A 17,462-nucleotide genomic window follows, 5' to 3' on the forward strand; every position below is an offset into this window, starting at 1 on the left:
GTAAAATGAGGCTTTAAGTCTTTAGCAACTTGCATGCAATGTGTGTAAGCAATGTGTGACACAGAGCTTTTGTCTTTTCACATACCACTGTCCATTCTATCTTATCTGTATACAGTTGCAAACCTCAAGTTACTCAAGCCATATTTACATGTTTCATAAGACTGAAGGTCATGCATAGTTTCACAGTTTCATAGTTTTTGATTTGCTTGTGTATAGGCCACATTAAAGCACAGTCTTCACATTTAAGGTGTGTACTCTACTGTCCATCCATTTGTCTAAGGTAGTTTTAAACATTTCCAGTGACAAACATTCCTTATTATTAGAGGAAGTTTGTTCCAGGACCCAACCACTGATTGTGTGATGCATTAGCTCTTTTTACAGTTCTGCTAAATTCTTCTTTATAACTAATATTATTATTCCTCAGATTTTTATTCATTACAAATTTGTCTATATTCAGCATTACTTGATTTCTTCATCATACAGTGCCTTATCGCTCAAATGCAACCTTTCCCTCAACCATGTGTATTGTATGGATAATAAATCTGTTTTGATTATGGGAAAGTTCTTTAAGTTATGTTATTCTTTTTTGTAAATGTTCTCTGTATGCTTTCTAGTATTGGCAAATCATTCCTAGAACATGTACAGGATATGACTGTCTTAATGTAAGAAATAGATTGTTGCTTTACTGCCCATAAAGATTTAGCTGTAATATTCTTAATTTACAATGCTAGCAGTCTCATGGGATTTATTTTTGACATAATGTGGCTTATTCTTAAATAATAGAATACTTGGATCATAATATATTATGCCACTTTTACACATATTGATTTAGATTCCTATATTACCCAACCACTGAACTCAGTCCAAGTGAATAACATGCCACATCTTAATATCGTCAGCATATTTGGAGATCCAATAATGCTTCATATTTGAAAGAAAGGAGAATACATAATTAAAGAGAACAAGTCCAAGCACCAACTTCTGTGTTATTCCCTTGTTAATATTAAACCAATTAGAATACTCTCCTAGTATTTTGACCAATTGTTTCTTATCAGTAAGCCAGTTGTTAATAAAGTGGATTATAAGAGTTAATAATTACTTATTCATAGAAGTAATTATCTCATTATGAGGGTTACCATCAAACGCTTTAACTAAATCAGTATAGACAACACCAACTGTAATACCCTGACCTGAAAAATTCAAATAATTATATTAAGGTGGGTATGATATATCTCCTTTTATCATATCCACATACCTCTCAACTGTTCAGATTTTCACAGACTGTCCAGATTTTTGCATCATATGGTTGGTCTGCTCCTCATAAAATGTGTGGTTTTCTGGCAATGCACTGAGGATTAAAATTGCTAAATAATGACAACCATTTGAGTTTTACAGTTCATATTCTTCAGAAAATGCATAGTAATGAAAATCCTTATGCAACTTTCTAGTTTATAAGAACAATATTTAAAATTTGTCCCTGATGCTGGGCCTTTCTCCTGTTATTTTTAGTTTTGTCCAGATTTCTGCAAAAAGAGGTTGAGAAGTATGCAGTTCCATGTTGGTGCATGTTTATTTTAACTTCCAAGTTACCAAGATTATCTAAAATGTTCAGCCTGCATCTCTCAAAAGATTTACCAAGTAGTGATGTTAAACTTATTGCTTACAGAATCATAGGTACCCCCTTTATGTATAGGTGTTATATTTGTAAGTTATAGGTACCGCCTTTATGTAGGTGTTATATTTGTAAGTTCAAAACATTTAGGAAGAATACACTTTTTCAATAGCGAGTTGAACAATATAGTTAGGGGTATTGTGAATAACTCCATAAACTTCAAGATAAAATTTCCAGGGAATAGATCTGGGTCCATACTACTGTTATTTCTATTTTTCAAGGCATTATGTACCATTTCGCCTGTCGTTTCTGGACATTAGTAACTCTCTCTCTCACTACCAATTAAAGAATACAGTGTATGTTTTAATCTAGAACAACCAACTTCTGAAAAATACTGCCCTAAAGCATTCATTCTCTTCAAATGTCTACTTTTTTAATTTTGTTGTAAAAGTAACTCACTGCATGAAGTAAAACCCTTACTTCTGAAAAATATTAACATCTATTGTAGCAGGCAACTATTTTTCATAATCATTTGCTTTCTTTATTCTGTTCTTAAGATCTCCATGTTCTTTGTTATAAATGTATGTGGTTTATTGTGCTTTATATCTTTTTTATAAAATGTAAACATTTTCTACTTTTTTGTATGTTAGTGTAATATGACACACTAGCACTAGGTTACTCATGGATACACACACACACACACACACACACACACACACACACACACACACACACACACACACACAAAGACTTTTAGGCCTTGTATTACATTCCACCTGGGTATTTATGGTGTTTAATGTCTGAGTCATAATGTTACATAGCATGCATGTGGTGTAGGAGAAGAGATCTGGTTAAACATTTTTGGGCAGTACAAGGTGGGATCAAGGAACTAGAGTTTGGATGGTAAAAGAGGAAAGACTTTTGTAAACCATATTCTACCATACAAGTGATACTGAAAAATGAACCAGTTTCATTAGCACAGTAACATTAATAATACATTTTGTTACTTTATTTTGGAAATACAGATCAGCTGCTCAAGGAATGTAGGTGATATCATGCATGTAATCTATGACAGGCTAGCACTAGGTTACTAATGGATATCTGTCACCACCCTTCACCATGTGGGTGAAGTGGTGTGCAATGTGAAACATTATGCCTTATAGCTCACATGGGTCTTTTCATACTTGTGTGTTGTATCACAGTCCCTATGGACTGAGATCACCCAACTGGAATGAGTGCCTAGGCTTTGACCTTGAACCATTCCCCATCATAGGGCATACATTAAAGATTATGAACAATGACAAAATTCAGTGTCAATGTCTTAGGAGAGTACAGTACAAGTCAGTCAAATCTTTGCAGTGTGCATTTTAGTACAGTTTATGGCCCTTTAAAATGCATTATTACTGCATGTTGTAATAACAGAACCGTAAATCTAGCATCGGTTTTGAATCTAGTGGTTTATTTAGTCAATGCACTTGTCTGCTGGCTAAGTTTCTGGAAATATGTCTTGTAGTTTTTTTTTTTTTGTGCTCTTGCTGATGTGACATTCCCATGTCAAAAAACACAAAAGAAGTCTCAGTTTGAAAAAGTTTAGTCTGAAGTATCCAGTTTAGGCTGTTGTCTAGCTTTTTGATTCTTCAGACCTATATTTGATTGTGTTATTAAGATACTGACCTCAGAAAATTCACACTTTCAACCTTATCAGTTAGGTTTTTCCAAAATAAGCATGAAACCTCAAAGAAATCTACCTCTTCCAAAACATGAAACAGCCTCCGTAATGTGATATAGGTGAACGTTTTCTACTCTACTTTGAAGAAGCACATAAAAGGTCCAGCAATAAAACTTTCTTTTATTGTACTATAAGTTAGGTTTAAAAGAAAGAAAGAAAGAAAGAAAGAATGCAGAATTTTTAGCATTGTGGTTACACCAGATGATGACACTTTGTTGTCCTTCCATTGATGGATACAGTGTGCATCTTGTACAAATAATCTCTGACAGCAATATACCAAAAGACTGTAAACTGTGTCTATAACAGACTTCTGGAAATGTTTTGGGTTAAGTCCAAAGGAGTTATATGTATGCTGTACTAAAATGCCATGAGGTGCAACAGTCAATAGTGTTGCCGCTTCCCTGTGCTCTGCAGTTTGGTTCTCAACTGAGATGTGTTCACTACTGAGTCTATATATGATTCCTCTGTCCACAGGAGGTACTTCTAGGTATTTTGGTTTTATTCACAACCCAAACGCAGGCAGCAGTTGAACTGGTGATTCTCCAAATTGTCTGCAGATGTGTGTGCTGTTGTGTGTGAGTGTTTGTTTGCATCCACTGATGGGCTGTCATCCCACCCAGAATTAGTTTCTCTTTGTTGTGCCCGCAGAATGCCAGCATAGGCTCCAGATCCCTTGTGACACAGAAATGGATTATAGGTGGTAATTAGGCAATGAATGAATGCGTAGACCCTTCAGCACTGCCTAACAGCATACAGTAGACTTACTTCATGAAGTGTTCTGCAGATCTAAGCAATCTAACACAGCTGGGCTATATAACCTCTAACACAGCTGAGCTATAACCCTTAATGTCAGACAAGGCTAAGTATGCAAATATGGAATGAGGTAAAAATAGTTCAACTTATGAATTGGGTTCTATTAATAGGTCATGTTATGCTTTGCAGTGACTATACCGGCCTTAGTTACGACATACCCACTTTAGTCCAAAACATTAACCATACAGAAAACAAGAGACCAACAGAAATAAAAGCAAAACAGAAAAGTAAGGAAAAAGCCAAAATGCATTATGGAGATAGGTTGTTGTGTCTTTCTGCTTTTCCCGGTTAGGGGTCGCTACAGCGGAACTACAGTCCGCTAATGATTGGGAGTTGATTTTTACGTGCTGAGTTGCCAGCCCTAATGCACAACCTTCAACGAAGGCATGCCCATTCACGTATGTCTCCACGCAGAAGACGCTCTAGCTGAGAGCCAAACCGGTCAGCGTCTTACTGTGAGGCGACATAGTACGCTGTAAATTGATATTGTTTTAGTTGTATTCTCTGGCTGATTTGACTAAACAAAAAAGATGGATCAATGAATGCTAGCTACAGCAAATAAATTGCCTTGTTACAACTGTCCCCCACCCACACACACAGACTACCAATAAAGATTCAGGCAGAACTTTTCAAAAGAAAAGGCATGCAGAAATGGTACACCTTAGGAGGATTTTAAGTGAGCTCAACATCTACTTAATTCAGTTACATGGAAACTGAAAAAAACAAAGAAGGCATCACTTGGACTGATGCAATGAAGTAAAAGAGGACAGAGATGGTGACACTGAACCACTCCAACAGTCGATACAAGATCAAAGCCATGAGACTAGGCAGGAGCAAGTTAGAAACAAGGAGCAGACTAAAACAGAAGGTGCAAGATGGAAGCAGAAGAGAAGGAGATGGATAAGATAAAACATCTAAAGTGAGAAAGGAGGTGAGGAAGACTGGTTAAGGGGTATCACATCAGAAAGAAAGGAGTCAACAGCAGCAGGAAGTCTGAAAATGAGCAATAAGATGGCCTCAGACAAAGGCAACAGAATGGAATCTCCTAGGGCAAAAGTTAGCTCAGAGGGATCTGCAGCAACTGAAGCATAGGTGGGGGGGGTGAGGGCAGGAAGGTCTAGCAACCACAGACTCAACAAACAAGAACAAAAAGTGGGCAGGGAAAACAGAGCTAGCAGGACATGTCAATGTAAAGCATTAAACAGCCTGAAATTTGGAAAAAAAGGGACATTTCTCATGGAAGGCACAAGCAACATACAAAGACATATGGACACCAGTGGTCTCATGAATGGAGTTGCAGAGCAGAAAATTGCTTAGTATGTGCTAGGAGTTATCATGTAAGATGGCCTTTTCTGAGGTGATATCAGCATTGTAAGAAAGTATACAATTAGAAATTTCAGCTCCTAACTCAGGTAGTGGACAAAAGTGGAAGGGCTAAGACGAGTGAATGACTGAAGGAAGATTAGACAAGGAAAGGCCCTCCATGACACAGACAGGCTGCAGTTTGCACTGGAGGGGACAAACCTGACTAAAACTGGACTTTAAGGGCATATAATATCAGTTATGAATTTCAACTAAAACAGGACGAGTCAGAATGCCAGAAAGATAAAACAGCAAAAACAGAAAGACTCAATAAGACTTACAGAGACAAGTATGATAGGAAAATATAACAACAAGGGACATAAAATGGAGGAGACATGGTATGAGAAGCACCAGAGAGTTGGCTGGATTGGAGGGAAGGAAGAATTGTTAAACAATGGTCAAAGCTTTAGTCAGATGTCAGGGGACTAAAAACAGCAGCAGAACTGTAACTATTGTGGGGGCAAAGGGTGCAGCTACCGTAGGCTCAAGTTGTTAGGAAGTATCATCAATAGGTACTGTGGGGCAGCAGTACTGATGTTGTCTTATTGGGTCGGAAGGATACTGTAGCTTCGTAAATGAATACAGACAATGCATTTCTGATCATTGCTGAAGGACTTAGTGTGTGTGGTGATTTATCTGGGGCATGCAGGTTGCTACAGTTTTAGAGAAGCGCTTTTTGTCTTCCTCTTTTTTTTTGGTCTTCAACTTTTTGCCCTTTTTTTTTGCTAATCAATTTTCAGTTGAGGGAGGCAGCAGCTTAGGCAACTGCATAGGATGCTAGATGGCTTCGCTACTGTTGTAAACAACAGTAAATACAAAATCTCAGGGAAAACAATTATTCAGGTATAGCAGAAGAGAAAAGGATAGTAGGAACAGGTAGCATATGTAAGGCAGAACATTAACTGTGAGGCAACTTGGGTAAAACTGGAGAAGCATTCTGGGAAATGTGTGCAATGGCAAACACAACTGGCTGTCAAATGGTTACTCTGGAAGGAAAGAAGAGGGATTATTTGCATTTGGATACAGTTTGTAGAACAACAGATCCAAACTGTGGAGATAACAAAAAAAAAAAAAAACAGAGTTGGAACAGGAAAAAACTGCAGACCTCAGTCTATAAGAAGTTACAGCTTTTAACTCTAGAAAGGAGAGCAAACCTCCTCACATTTTATTATCATTAATATCAGCTCTTGTAAAGTGTTGTGAATGATTATATTTTGGCATTCCTCAAAGTCAAAACCTTTTTTTACCTGTCTCTTCTAAGGTAATTCAATTAACAAAGTCATCCCTGATAATGACTGTGCCAATCTACATCTCCAACATGCACTGATATTAGCATTCTGTTATCTGCTTACTCATCTCCCTACAAATTGACCCTCATATCCTGTCCTCTGTTATAGCACGCAGTTGTTCAGTCATCAGCCAAGACATTTGTATTGTTTTTAAGACCATGATAAGATGGATATAAAGATGTTAAATGTTGTAAGACCACTCACCAATCCTTATGGTACATCAATGGGTAACCCCCATAAATTCTGATGCATATCCTTTTGCTGCTATGTTCTGTGTTCTACCTGAAAATGAAACTACCAAACCATTTCTCACTGATCAGTTTGTTTTGAGACTTGGCATTACCCTGACTAGTATACAATCAATCCAAAAATGCCGCAACCACAGTTAAACCATTTTCCAATGCCGAGCCTAACTCTTTATTGAAAATTAATAATTCAGTCAGTGCTGACATATTTTTTAGCAATAAATCCATTTCTATCCTGTACTGGCAAAACCTCTATCCATAATGCATATCTCTTATCTTTTTTAATTTAATTTATTAATTTCACAATGGGATTGCTGAATTGTTGTGTCTCAGGCGTTTTTCAACTGTGACCCTGCTCACAACGGCAGAAAAAAATGCAAGGTATATGTATCTACAGTTCAAAGGAGCAAATGAACCAATTTGCTTTAGTGAGGTAGCAGAACACCAGGGTACCAAGAGAAATAGCACACAGAAATGAAGAGAGCATGCAAACTCTGCGCAAACACAGACCGCAGGCCAAACCTGAACCGCGGAGCTCTGAGGCAGAACTGGAAGCATTGAAGAGAAGCCAACTAGCCTGTGAATTTATATTCACAAACTCTGGCTTTACATGTCATACAATTTCTTTCTTTTGGGGGTTGTTCCCTCTGAAAATGGGTTTGTTTCCAGGAAGGATAACTTGGTAAAGAAACATAAATAAATTGATAAACTTTTCTGGCACACTGGTACCTCACAACAGTCGTTTAGTATATTTGGTGATAAACCATCAGGAATCTCCTTCATCTCTTCCCTCAGTTCATCAGCTCGGCTTGTTTATATAGTTTCACTGCTGCTGCTTTGTCACAATTAACTATTTGTTTTACAGATACATCTTTAGCCATAACTTAGTGGACTAAAGCGTATTCCACAGTGGAAAACTTACTTTTTGTTGGTTCTAAAGCTGCTGTTTTCTCAGGTTTCTCTGGCTTGGGAAGCTGTATTTTAACGGGCACTTTAGGTTTACTCTCTTGTTGTTGTCCTAGAATTTCAAAGAAAACACGATTTAAAAAAATAAGAGATGAAATGCACTCAGTTCACAAAGCACCAGTTTGCAATCATGATCAATAAAAGGCACGCATGTTTAAAAAGTACTAGTAAAAGAAATAAGAAACATTATCCCCAGCTGTTGGTTGTATTACACTCACCGATTTCCAGAACAGAGTTTTCTGGATGAAACACAAATGGACATATCTGATAAGTATTGGGAATAAAACGAACATGGAAAGTGAGCAAAGAGTATTAGGTTGGAGCTGTTATTCTCACAACACCAATGGCAAAGGTCTGAAAATCAAACACAGAGTCTGCGTTGACATCGTTGGTTGCATTTCACTTGGGTCCTGAGGAAGGGTTAGAGGCTGTAAGTGTGCAGCAGCACATTTAGTTACCTAGTTAAGAGAGAAGGCCAAAACAACTTGGTCTTTCCAGAGATATGGAAAAAGATTTCAAAGCCTTGTTTTTAGAATAGAGAGTTTGATGGAAGGGGCTAGGTAGTCTATACATTTTATAAATATGTCAGTATAGCCATGTCTGTAAATAGTGTGACGTGCACAAGGAAAGTACAGTTGTGTAAGTAAACCAGCTATAAAAAGCAGTCATGATACAGCAGACTTAGCTGGATGGATTTATATCTTGTATAGGATATAACCCCCGGCCAGCTTCCAAAGCTTAAGGGCACTTTCCATGTAACCAAACCATTATCAGCATAAACAGAGCTGAAGAAAGCCATTGATATGGGTTACAAGCCCTTCAGAGCTTTCCTGCCATCTGAGAGAAAGGGAGACTATAGCTGTACAATTGGTCAGTGCAAGGTAAGCAAAATTCCAAGTCATCACCCTGGCAACAAAAAGATACAAAAATAAGGATGGATGGCGGGAGAAGTTATTGTAGCAATGATCTATTTGAACATCTACTGTATGGTAAATTTTCTTACACAACTGTACTATATTCACCATTTCATTACTGCTTCTCTAGACTTAGCAATATGAGTAAACTATCATAGCTTATATTGACTTGGAGGAGAAAGGATGAAGATGCAGAAGTCCCTGGAGAGTGGTCTTAACCAAACCTGCTCTAGACATTGAGAAGGAATCTAGCTAGTCTGTAGTTCTTTGTCCAACAGAGGACCAAGTTGCTGTTTCTAGACTACTTCTAGAATCTACCCTTTTTCAAAAAGCCACTGATGAAGCCAAGACCCCGGTAGAGTTGGTTTTGGCCCTGCCTGGAATTGCATTGTTGTGGTGGGTATAACAAAAGGCATGTGACAACTGTTTTGAGACACAGCTTGTTCTTTCTTCTTTCCTTCACAGAAATGATTAACTGATCAAACTTTCTGAAGGTTTTAGTTTTGTCAAGATAATAGCTGAGTTGTCTGTATACATTTGAAGTATGAAGAATCATTTCTCCCTCTTGTTTTTGGATCAGGGGCATGGATGTCTTGGCTCAAAGTAAATCTGGATAACACTTTAGGTATAAAGGAAGGATTATTTTATTTATTTTATTTGGTTTTGTTGACCAAGAAAGTCCAACTGGGTGATAAAGTCTATTTTCAGTGGAGGCCTGTGGAGAAAATGTCCACAAAATCAGTATCTATATTTGTAGCATAAAATACAAAAATGTTTCTTCTAAAATTAATATTTACAAAATTGTAGCTTAGAAACAAAATTGTTTAACATATTGTTAAAACACATGCATTTGCATGATACTACAGCTAATAAATATTCTTATATGAAATTGCAGCAAAGATTTTAGAACTTTTTCACATAATATTACAGTGGTTTGGTCATGATCATAGGTGCTTTGTGGTATCTAGTCAGTTAAATGCCGCTATGCACCTATGTTGTTGCAATTTACTCTATATTTGAGCTGTTTTTTAGTAAAAAAGTTTCAAAACTTTTTATTAAGCCATGACCCAAATAAATCTACTGTGGTCCATTCTGACATCACTGTAAGCAGAGAGTGCTCTGTGCCCATAGACTGTAATGGCTGCACCTCTGCACATGTGTTACAGTGCTTCCATTAAAATCTATGGACACACTTCACGCTTTCACTACCATGATGTCACAGAGGTTAAAGTTTACCTTTCAGTTCAGTGGCATGATCATAGGAAAGCCATAATACAAAAGCTTTTCCACCATCAAAAGAAACTGCCAGAAAGCTCTCATTATGGTGCAGAAATGTTGTTCAGCACTTCATGCACTTCCTTGTACAGTGCAAAGGTCAAGTATTTTTAATCACCAAATTACTTTAATTCAGTTTGTTTAGCTGAACTGCAGTAACAGATACAGATATGGTAACTGATAGGTATAAATATTGTTTTGACACATGCACTAAGAGTGGAAATGCAATCTATTTTTAGGAATTAAAAGCATTTATCAAAAGTGAAATAGTTAAAGAATAAGATGGATTAAATACTATACTGGAAATGTAATCCCCATGGACGTTAGTTGGTCAAACTGAAAAAGTGGATGGGGGAGTGTAAAGGAAGGAGAAAGAAAGAGTTGGATGGTAAAGGAGGGGAATACAAAGTAGATGGTAAGAAGGGTGAGAATGAGAGGAGATGGGTAGAAATATTCTCTGCCTAAAGGATTTCTCAAGGATGTTCTGAGAGAAGTAGCCATGGAGTTGTAATAATTATCTGTGTAAGTTATCTGGGTATGGAACATGTAGAAAGCCACGTGTTGTTTAGATTCTGTTTAAGCTGGGTTTTAAACATATTAACATGTCTGTCAGGTTGAGGTAAGAGGGAAAGGATTCCATAATTTTGAGATGTAGTTGAAGTATGAGGTGTGACATGCCTTGTTGTTGAATTTAATGGTAAGCAAAAAGGATCTGTTGCTAGAGCACTTATCTCTGGTACTAGAGTAGTACTGCAGTATGTTTTGGAGTGCAGGGCATTTTCTGGAATTTAGATAAGTTTGTGTGCATGACTAATTGGGAATCAGATAAGTAAATGGGTAATTGTATCCAGTTTATATTCTTAAGGCCATGCAATGATAGTAATAAGAGGAGATGTGCACAGAACAGGCAATAGATTTTTCGGGCATTATCTGTGAGATATTGTTTAGGCCTGGAGAGGAAGACAAGTTTCGTGTGTGTGTGTGTGTGTGTGTGTGTGTGTGTGTGTGTGTGTGTGTGTGTGTGTTTGTTTGTTTGTTTTTTTTGGATACCTTGTTAGAGGTTCAGGGGGAGTTCTAGTTGGTCATCGATTGGTAACTAAGTCTGAGGAACCACATCAATTTTAGTGTTGTTGACTGAGTTTGTAAGGAAGGAATGCATGTTTTAGGGCATTGTATTTCTTAGGGGTAAAGAGTATTAACTTTGTTTCATTTGTGTTTAGGAGTAAGTGAGAATTACGTATCCAATATTCTATAGCACAGGAGAGATGGGTGATTTCTTGATCTTTTGGGAGAGTTACGGCACAGCAAATGAGTGTAGAATTGCCTGCTTATTGTACAGTAGTGGCAAGTTTACTTGCAGGCATGAAGACTACTAGTGAAAATATTAAATAGGAGAGGACCCACTATTGATCCTTGTTTGACTCCATCTTTGACTGGGAGAGATGTGAAAGTTCATTTTTTAATTGTTTTTGTTTTTGGCCTCCCCTTGGGATACCATTTTCACTAGCTTGGTCCTCCAAGTGCCCCATGTCCTTGCTGGGTCTATCAGCTTGTCTCCTAACCCCCATGGACTTATTCTAGTATCCCTGGGGTTGGTCATGGATCCAAAGGTCATCCTGGGAGCTCGGATGTCTCTGCTTCTAGCCTGGGGGTGGTCTTCTAGATGCCCTACTCACTTGCTGCCTCACTTTCCATGCTGTCTGTTTCATCTGAGGGTAACTCCCCTCTTTGGACCACACCAATCAATGAACATCCTCCCATATGGGAAGGCACACTCATCTCTCCCTTCCATTTGGTCAGAAACATGAGGCGCTAATCAAACCCAGGTTGACTGTGATATACTTAGAGTTTTATTCCTCCACGCCACCTGAAGAGCTCAGACAGTGAAAGCTCTTGGCACTATTTGACAGCTTTTTGTCTGGTGGAAATATAGCTGTGACACCAGGACAAGAAGGACTGACTCAGTCCAAGAGATGAGAATTCAGGAAAGAATTTTTGGTGAGTGAGATCAATGAATAGGATGGGGCTAGTTTACCTTCATATCTATTTTCATTTATGGCATCAGTGAAGCAGTGGTTGTGCTATGGCTGGGACAGAGCCATGTTGTGCTTTGGACAGGAGATTTTTGTAAGTGAGATGGTTGATAAGTTAGGTGTGGACACATCTTTCCAAGATTTTTGACAGTGATGCCAAAATTGCAATGGGTCTGTAATATGAGAAATCAGTAGAGGCGGGGATGTGGTTTTATGCTATTGAATGGTTTATTAATATAGAGATGAGGTGTGCCAGAACATCTAGCTGCTAGTTTTAGATATTCAGATGGCAGGTTATCAGCAGCTAAGGTTGTTGGTTTTAGATTACGTAACATTTTAATATTAATGGTGGTTTATACAGGTTGAAAAGTGAAGCTCTCTGTGTTGTTATTTAATGGTGTTTGTGTGTAGGGGAGGTTTTAGATATTTTCTTTGATTAGAAAAAGTACAACGTTTGAAAAATATTTTGTAAGCAAGTTTGTAAGTTGTATGGAAGTTTGCAAATTTGTAAAGTATGAATTAAATTGGATTAGTTCTCAAGAAAATCCTGTATTTGTGGAAGATAAGATAAGGCTGACAAACCATGAGAGCTTGCAAATCAGATGCTCTTCTTGCAGTAGTAAAAGCAATGAGTAAAATTATTTTCCATGTTATGAACCTCAGATAAGCCTGGTGGGCTGGTTCAAATTAAACAAGAATTAATTTTTCCAAAACAAAGTTGAGATCCAAAGCAGGAGCCACCTGTTTTCTTGGAGGCCTGATAATCATTTTAAGATAGGAATGTATTGAAAGGGGAGGATCCATGGGTAGGCATGCTGAAGTGGCCAGCATATAAACTTTGACAAATGAGTAAGAAAGGCCAGAGGATATTAACTCATGGAAATATTAACCTTAAAAGTCTTGCTTTTTGTCTTTGCACCAAATTTGATAACTATGATGATTTACTAATATATGATTTCTTAGTAGTAGCTTTAATTGCCTCCTTTAATACCTGCTATCATCCAGGCAGATGAGGGTGTTTCAAGTTGGGGAGTAACACCCCCCCCCCCATCTTGCATGAGTAATTCAAGTGTGTCAGGAAGCTTGTGGTGATTGCCTTTGGCCATTTCCAAAAGATGGTATAAACACTGTTTCCTGGGCCAGAAGGTAGTCACCACAATGATGTTTAGAGGGTCCTTTGGAATCTTCAGAATGACCCTATTTATCAGTAGAAACCATAGAAAAGCATAAAGGAGCATTACAGTCCAAGGAAAAGAAAAGGCATACATTTTCCAGCTTTCTGTAACAGAAGTTTGTCAGTTTTATTGTTGCAATGGAGACAAATAGATCTATTTGAGGTGTTCTCCAAAGTTGGATCAATTCCCTGAAAACCACCTGATTCAATTTCCATTTGTGAGGATCTCTCCTGGTCCTGCTTAGCTTGTCTGACATAACATTTTGTTCTGACAGGACATAAGATGCCTATAGAGTGAGATTGTGCTGAAAAGCTATATCCCAGGCTACGATGGCAAGTCTGCACAGAGTTCAGGATCTGTTTTCCCATGTTTCTGGGGACCATAGTTGATAGAGAATACTGACAGCATTCATTAATACCAACATCTCTTTCACATTTATGTGTTTTGGTCTGCCATTTTTGTTCCAAAAGGCCTGTACTTTCATTTCCATAGACACCACTCTCCAAGAAAAGTCTGAGGCATCTGTAGTTACAGCTTGAAGGTAAATGGGAGATCAGGATTCAAATAAAACTTGTCTCTCCAACAAAGAAGTTTCCTTTTTACAAATCCCAAAACAGTGATCTGTAATATGAGGGGATGTTGATGCTGAGACATACGGATTTTAGATCCTGTGAGAAGGAGTCAAGCGTGACTTTTGGATGCTCTTCTGAAACTCCCTCTGTGAAGGAGATCTCTCACCCAAGTGAGAGATCTCTGACACTTAAACAAAGACTTTGAAAAGATAAACAAGTCATGTAAATAAAATTAATGTGAATACCTTGCAGTCTGCAGTAGGCTATCACCGGAGCTAGACACTTTGTGAAAACCACTGAAGTAGGGGATAACTCAAAGGTAATTTATTTTTATTTATTTATTACATTTGTTAACTGGGAAAGTCTTACTGGGATAGGAGCCCATTTTCAGCGGAGGCCTGGGGAGAAAAGCTCCAAAAAACAGTACAATATATACAATATACAGTAGAATATATTCTTTGAAGTAACACAGCTTTAGTTCACTATACAGAAATTCAAGTACATTAAATATATTTCTTACTTACAATAACATAAGTCAGTCTAGGCAAAAATAAGGTGTTACACAATAAAGGATTGTTTGACTAGGAAGTTGAGAAATCAACCTAAGAGTGTATGCATGATAGCAACGGAGAGGTTAATACAAAATAATTATTTAGGTAGAAGGGGAACAGGGAGAAATTGTAGCACTAGTTTTGTGACATTCTGGTATGGGAAGGCAGTGGAGGGAGTAGAGAACTGGAAATCTGAGGGACACAGAAAACCTTCAGAAATGTTTAAAACTGGGCTGTATAGGAATTTGATCATAAGCTTCCTTTAACTCTAGGGTTACTAAAAACATACAGAGAGAATGGGAGGTAGCAGGTCATTAGGGGATAGCATTTTGAAGTCTGGAATTTTCTCAACATGTTTTAGAAAAGAAAGATCTAAGACTGGTCTTTGTGAAGCTTCTTTCTTTCTTTGGTATCAGAAATATTCTTGAATACCACAGAAAGAAAGAAGCTTCACAGAGACCAGTCTTAGATCTTTTTTTTCTAAAACATGTTGAGACAAAGGAGATTCTGCTTATAGAGATAACTGCAATTAGGGATATTGACAATAGGCAAGAGGGGGCTGGAATTTATTGGAAAAAACTGGCAAAGGAAACAAGGTATTGGCAGCTAATAATTAGAGAGGGAAATATGATAGAATGGGAAGATGCCAAGAATTTATTTGGACTGCAGGTTAGAGTTTTCCTTCCCTATCAGGGATTGATAGAGTATAGGCAAAGAGAAAGAAATATGGGTGAGGTCCTAAATGAAAGACTAGCATTGATAGAGTTTTTAGGAGAATCTAGAACAGAAGCTGCCATTAAAAAAGGAATAATTAGTAGAACATATAAAATATTGCACAATAACTATAAGAATCAATCAGAGGAGGTTAGAAAGGATTGGGAAGAGAGACTGGATAAACAATTCACAAAGAAACAATGGGAAGATATATGTATGTCTCCCAAATATGCAACAAAATCTAGAAGATTTGGGATTTTGCCTGGAAATGCCTGCATAGATATTTCTACACCCAAGTAGACTCCAGAGAATTTTTCCTCAGGCAGACAGCAAATATTGGAGGTGTGATGGGGAGGAAAGAGGTAATTGGGAACATAATTTCTGAGAGTGAGGTAGATTAGTGGACTTTATGGATTCCCTGCAGGATGCACTGTTGGAGATGCTGCATGGACAGATTGGTCTGATGAGGGAGATGATTTTTCTGAGCTATGATAGAGAATTAGAATTGCCTAGGCATGGTAAGGCCTTGCTGTGTCTAATAATGGTGGCTGCCAAAAAACAATTACAAAAAAATAAAAATCTAAACCAACTATTCAAGAAGTTGTGAATATAGTAACAGAGATAAAACAACTGGAGTTGAGTTCTTTAGAAAAGGCAATAAACAAAGCAGCACACTTCAAAACAAAGCACAAATCCAAAAAGAAACGATGGCAGGATAGCACAAAAAGAAGTTTAATCCACGAAGTAAAATCCACAGAGTAAAATCCAATAAAACACACAAAAACAAGCTGTAGTTGAGCTAAGTTTAACCACAAGTGAGTGCTTTCATCTCCGAAGGGAGATTTCTTCAGACTAATGGTTACAACACGCTGCTTCATTTAAATACTCTTAGCAATTACTAAGCACCTTCAATATAAACATTCCAATTAAAAGTTGTGTTTGAAATACAATATTGTATGAATACTAAGCTTAAAATATAAACTATGTGTGTACCTAAAAATTAACCTAATGTTTAAAACCCTTCCTTTTAGATACATAATAAATTCCTCTCTATTATTTAACCCTTAATCTCACTTGCCAGCAGTATTTTCTTCAATATTTATCTTTGTAACATTGGGGTTGATAACATCTTTAACTAAACATTTGAAATTAATCTTACATTTACCTTCTAAATAATGTTTTGCCAAAGCATTTTTAACATCTCTTTTGCCTATGGCATATTGATGTTCATAAATTCTTTTGAACAATTCCTTCCTGTTCTACCTATATAAAATGAGTTACAATCTACATATTATTAAATAGACAACATTTTTGACTTACAAGTAAATCTGCATGGAACATATATCTCATGCCTGTCTGTGTATAAATAATTACAATAATTACAGTTAAAACATTTGTACATTCGTTGATATTGGTTTTAAAAAATTCCCAGTTTTTCTTACAATATTTTTAATAACATTAGAATCAGTACTATCTTGTACTGCCAAAGCAGTGGTAAAATCTGCTGAAGATGTTCTATTCAACTTCTTTTTCACATTTTTGTTTCTATTTGTAGTTTCTTCTATCATAACTTCCTCAATCATTTCTTGGGGGTAACCTCTACTTAACATCCTTTCACAGAAGTTATCAGCTTCTAAATGGAAAATTTCATCATCAACTGTTAAATTACTTATTCTCTTTATTTGCCCTTTGACAATATTCTGTTTGGGTTTTTTTATGTAAACTTGAATAATGTAAGTACATATTATTTTGAAATTCTTTTTTATACATTTTTGACACTAATTTTCCATCTTTTTTGTATATGGTAAGATCTAAAAAAATTAATATTTTCTGTGCTAGAATTATATGAAAACTTAATATAAGTACAGACATTGTCAATATATTTCAAAAACAAATTTAATTCTTCGACCGTCCCACTCCAAATAATCAGAATATCGTCAATAAATCTTAACATTTTGATGATATATTTCACAAACCTACTTTCTAATATATTTGCTGTTTTGGCAAGAAATATCAAAAGAAGAATTGGAATTACCAGCGCAAGCAATGGAAGACTTAAAAAGTGTTAACTTTAAAATCATCAATTTATGTAGTAAAAAGATCTCTTATGATGTTTGCTGTGTATTAAGTAAGGGATGGAATTTTGCCCAAGCACAAAGGGCCAACAAACTTATTATGATCAATGAGTTAAGAGACTATGTGAGAAAATTAA

At 36.9% G+C, this 17,462-nt stretch overlaps 1 protein-coding gene across 3 annotated transcripts in view; it reads right to left on the reverse strand.

Annotated features, from left to right (window-relative positions):
* The window catches only part of MYO15B (myosin XVB), a 1,190,858-nt gene that overhangs the window by 592,667 nt on the left and 580,729 nt on the right, over positions 1-17,462 (reverse strand). For all 3 annotated transcript variants that reach the window (XM_044084949.1, XM_044084950.1, XM_044084948.1), the window contains exon 17: positions 7,973-8,068. In XM_044084949.1, coding sequence (XP_043940884.1) covers positions 7,973-8,068 — 96 coding nt within the window. The remainder of the gene's footprint in view (positions 1-7,972; positions 8,069-17,462) is intronic.

The sequence above is a fragment of the Protopterus annectens genome, chromosome 10.part0, assembly GCF_019279795.1.
Source record: "Protopterus annectens isolate FY-2018-M chromosome 10.part0, PAN1.0, whole genome shotgun sequence".
NCBI lineage: Eukaryota > Metazoa > Chordata > Ceratodontiformes > Protopteridae > Protopterus > Protopterus annectens.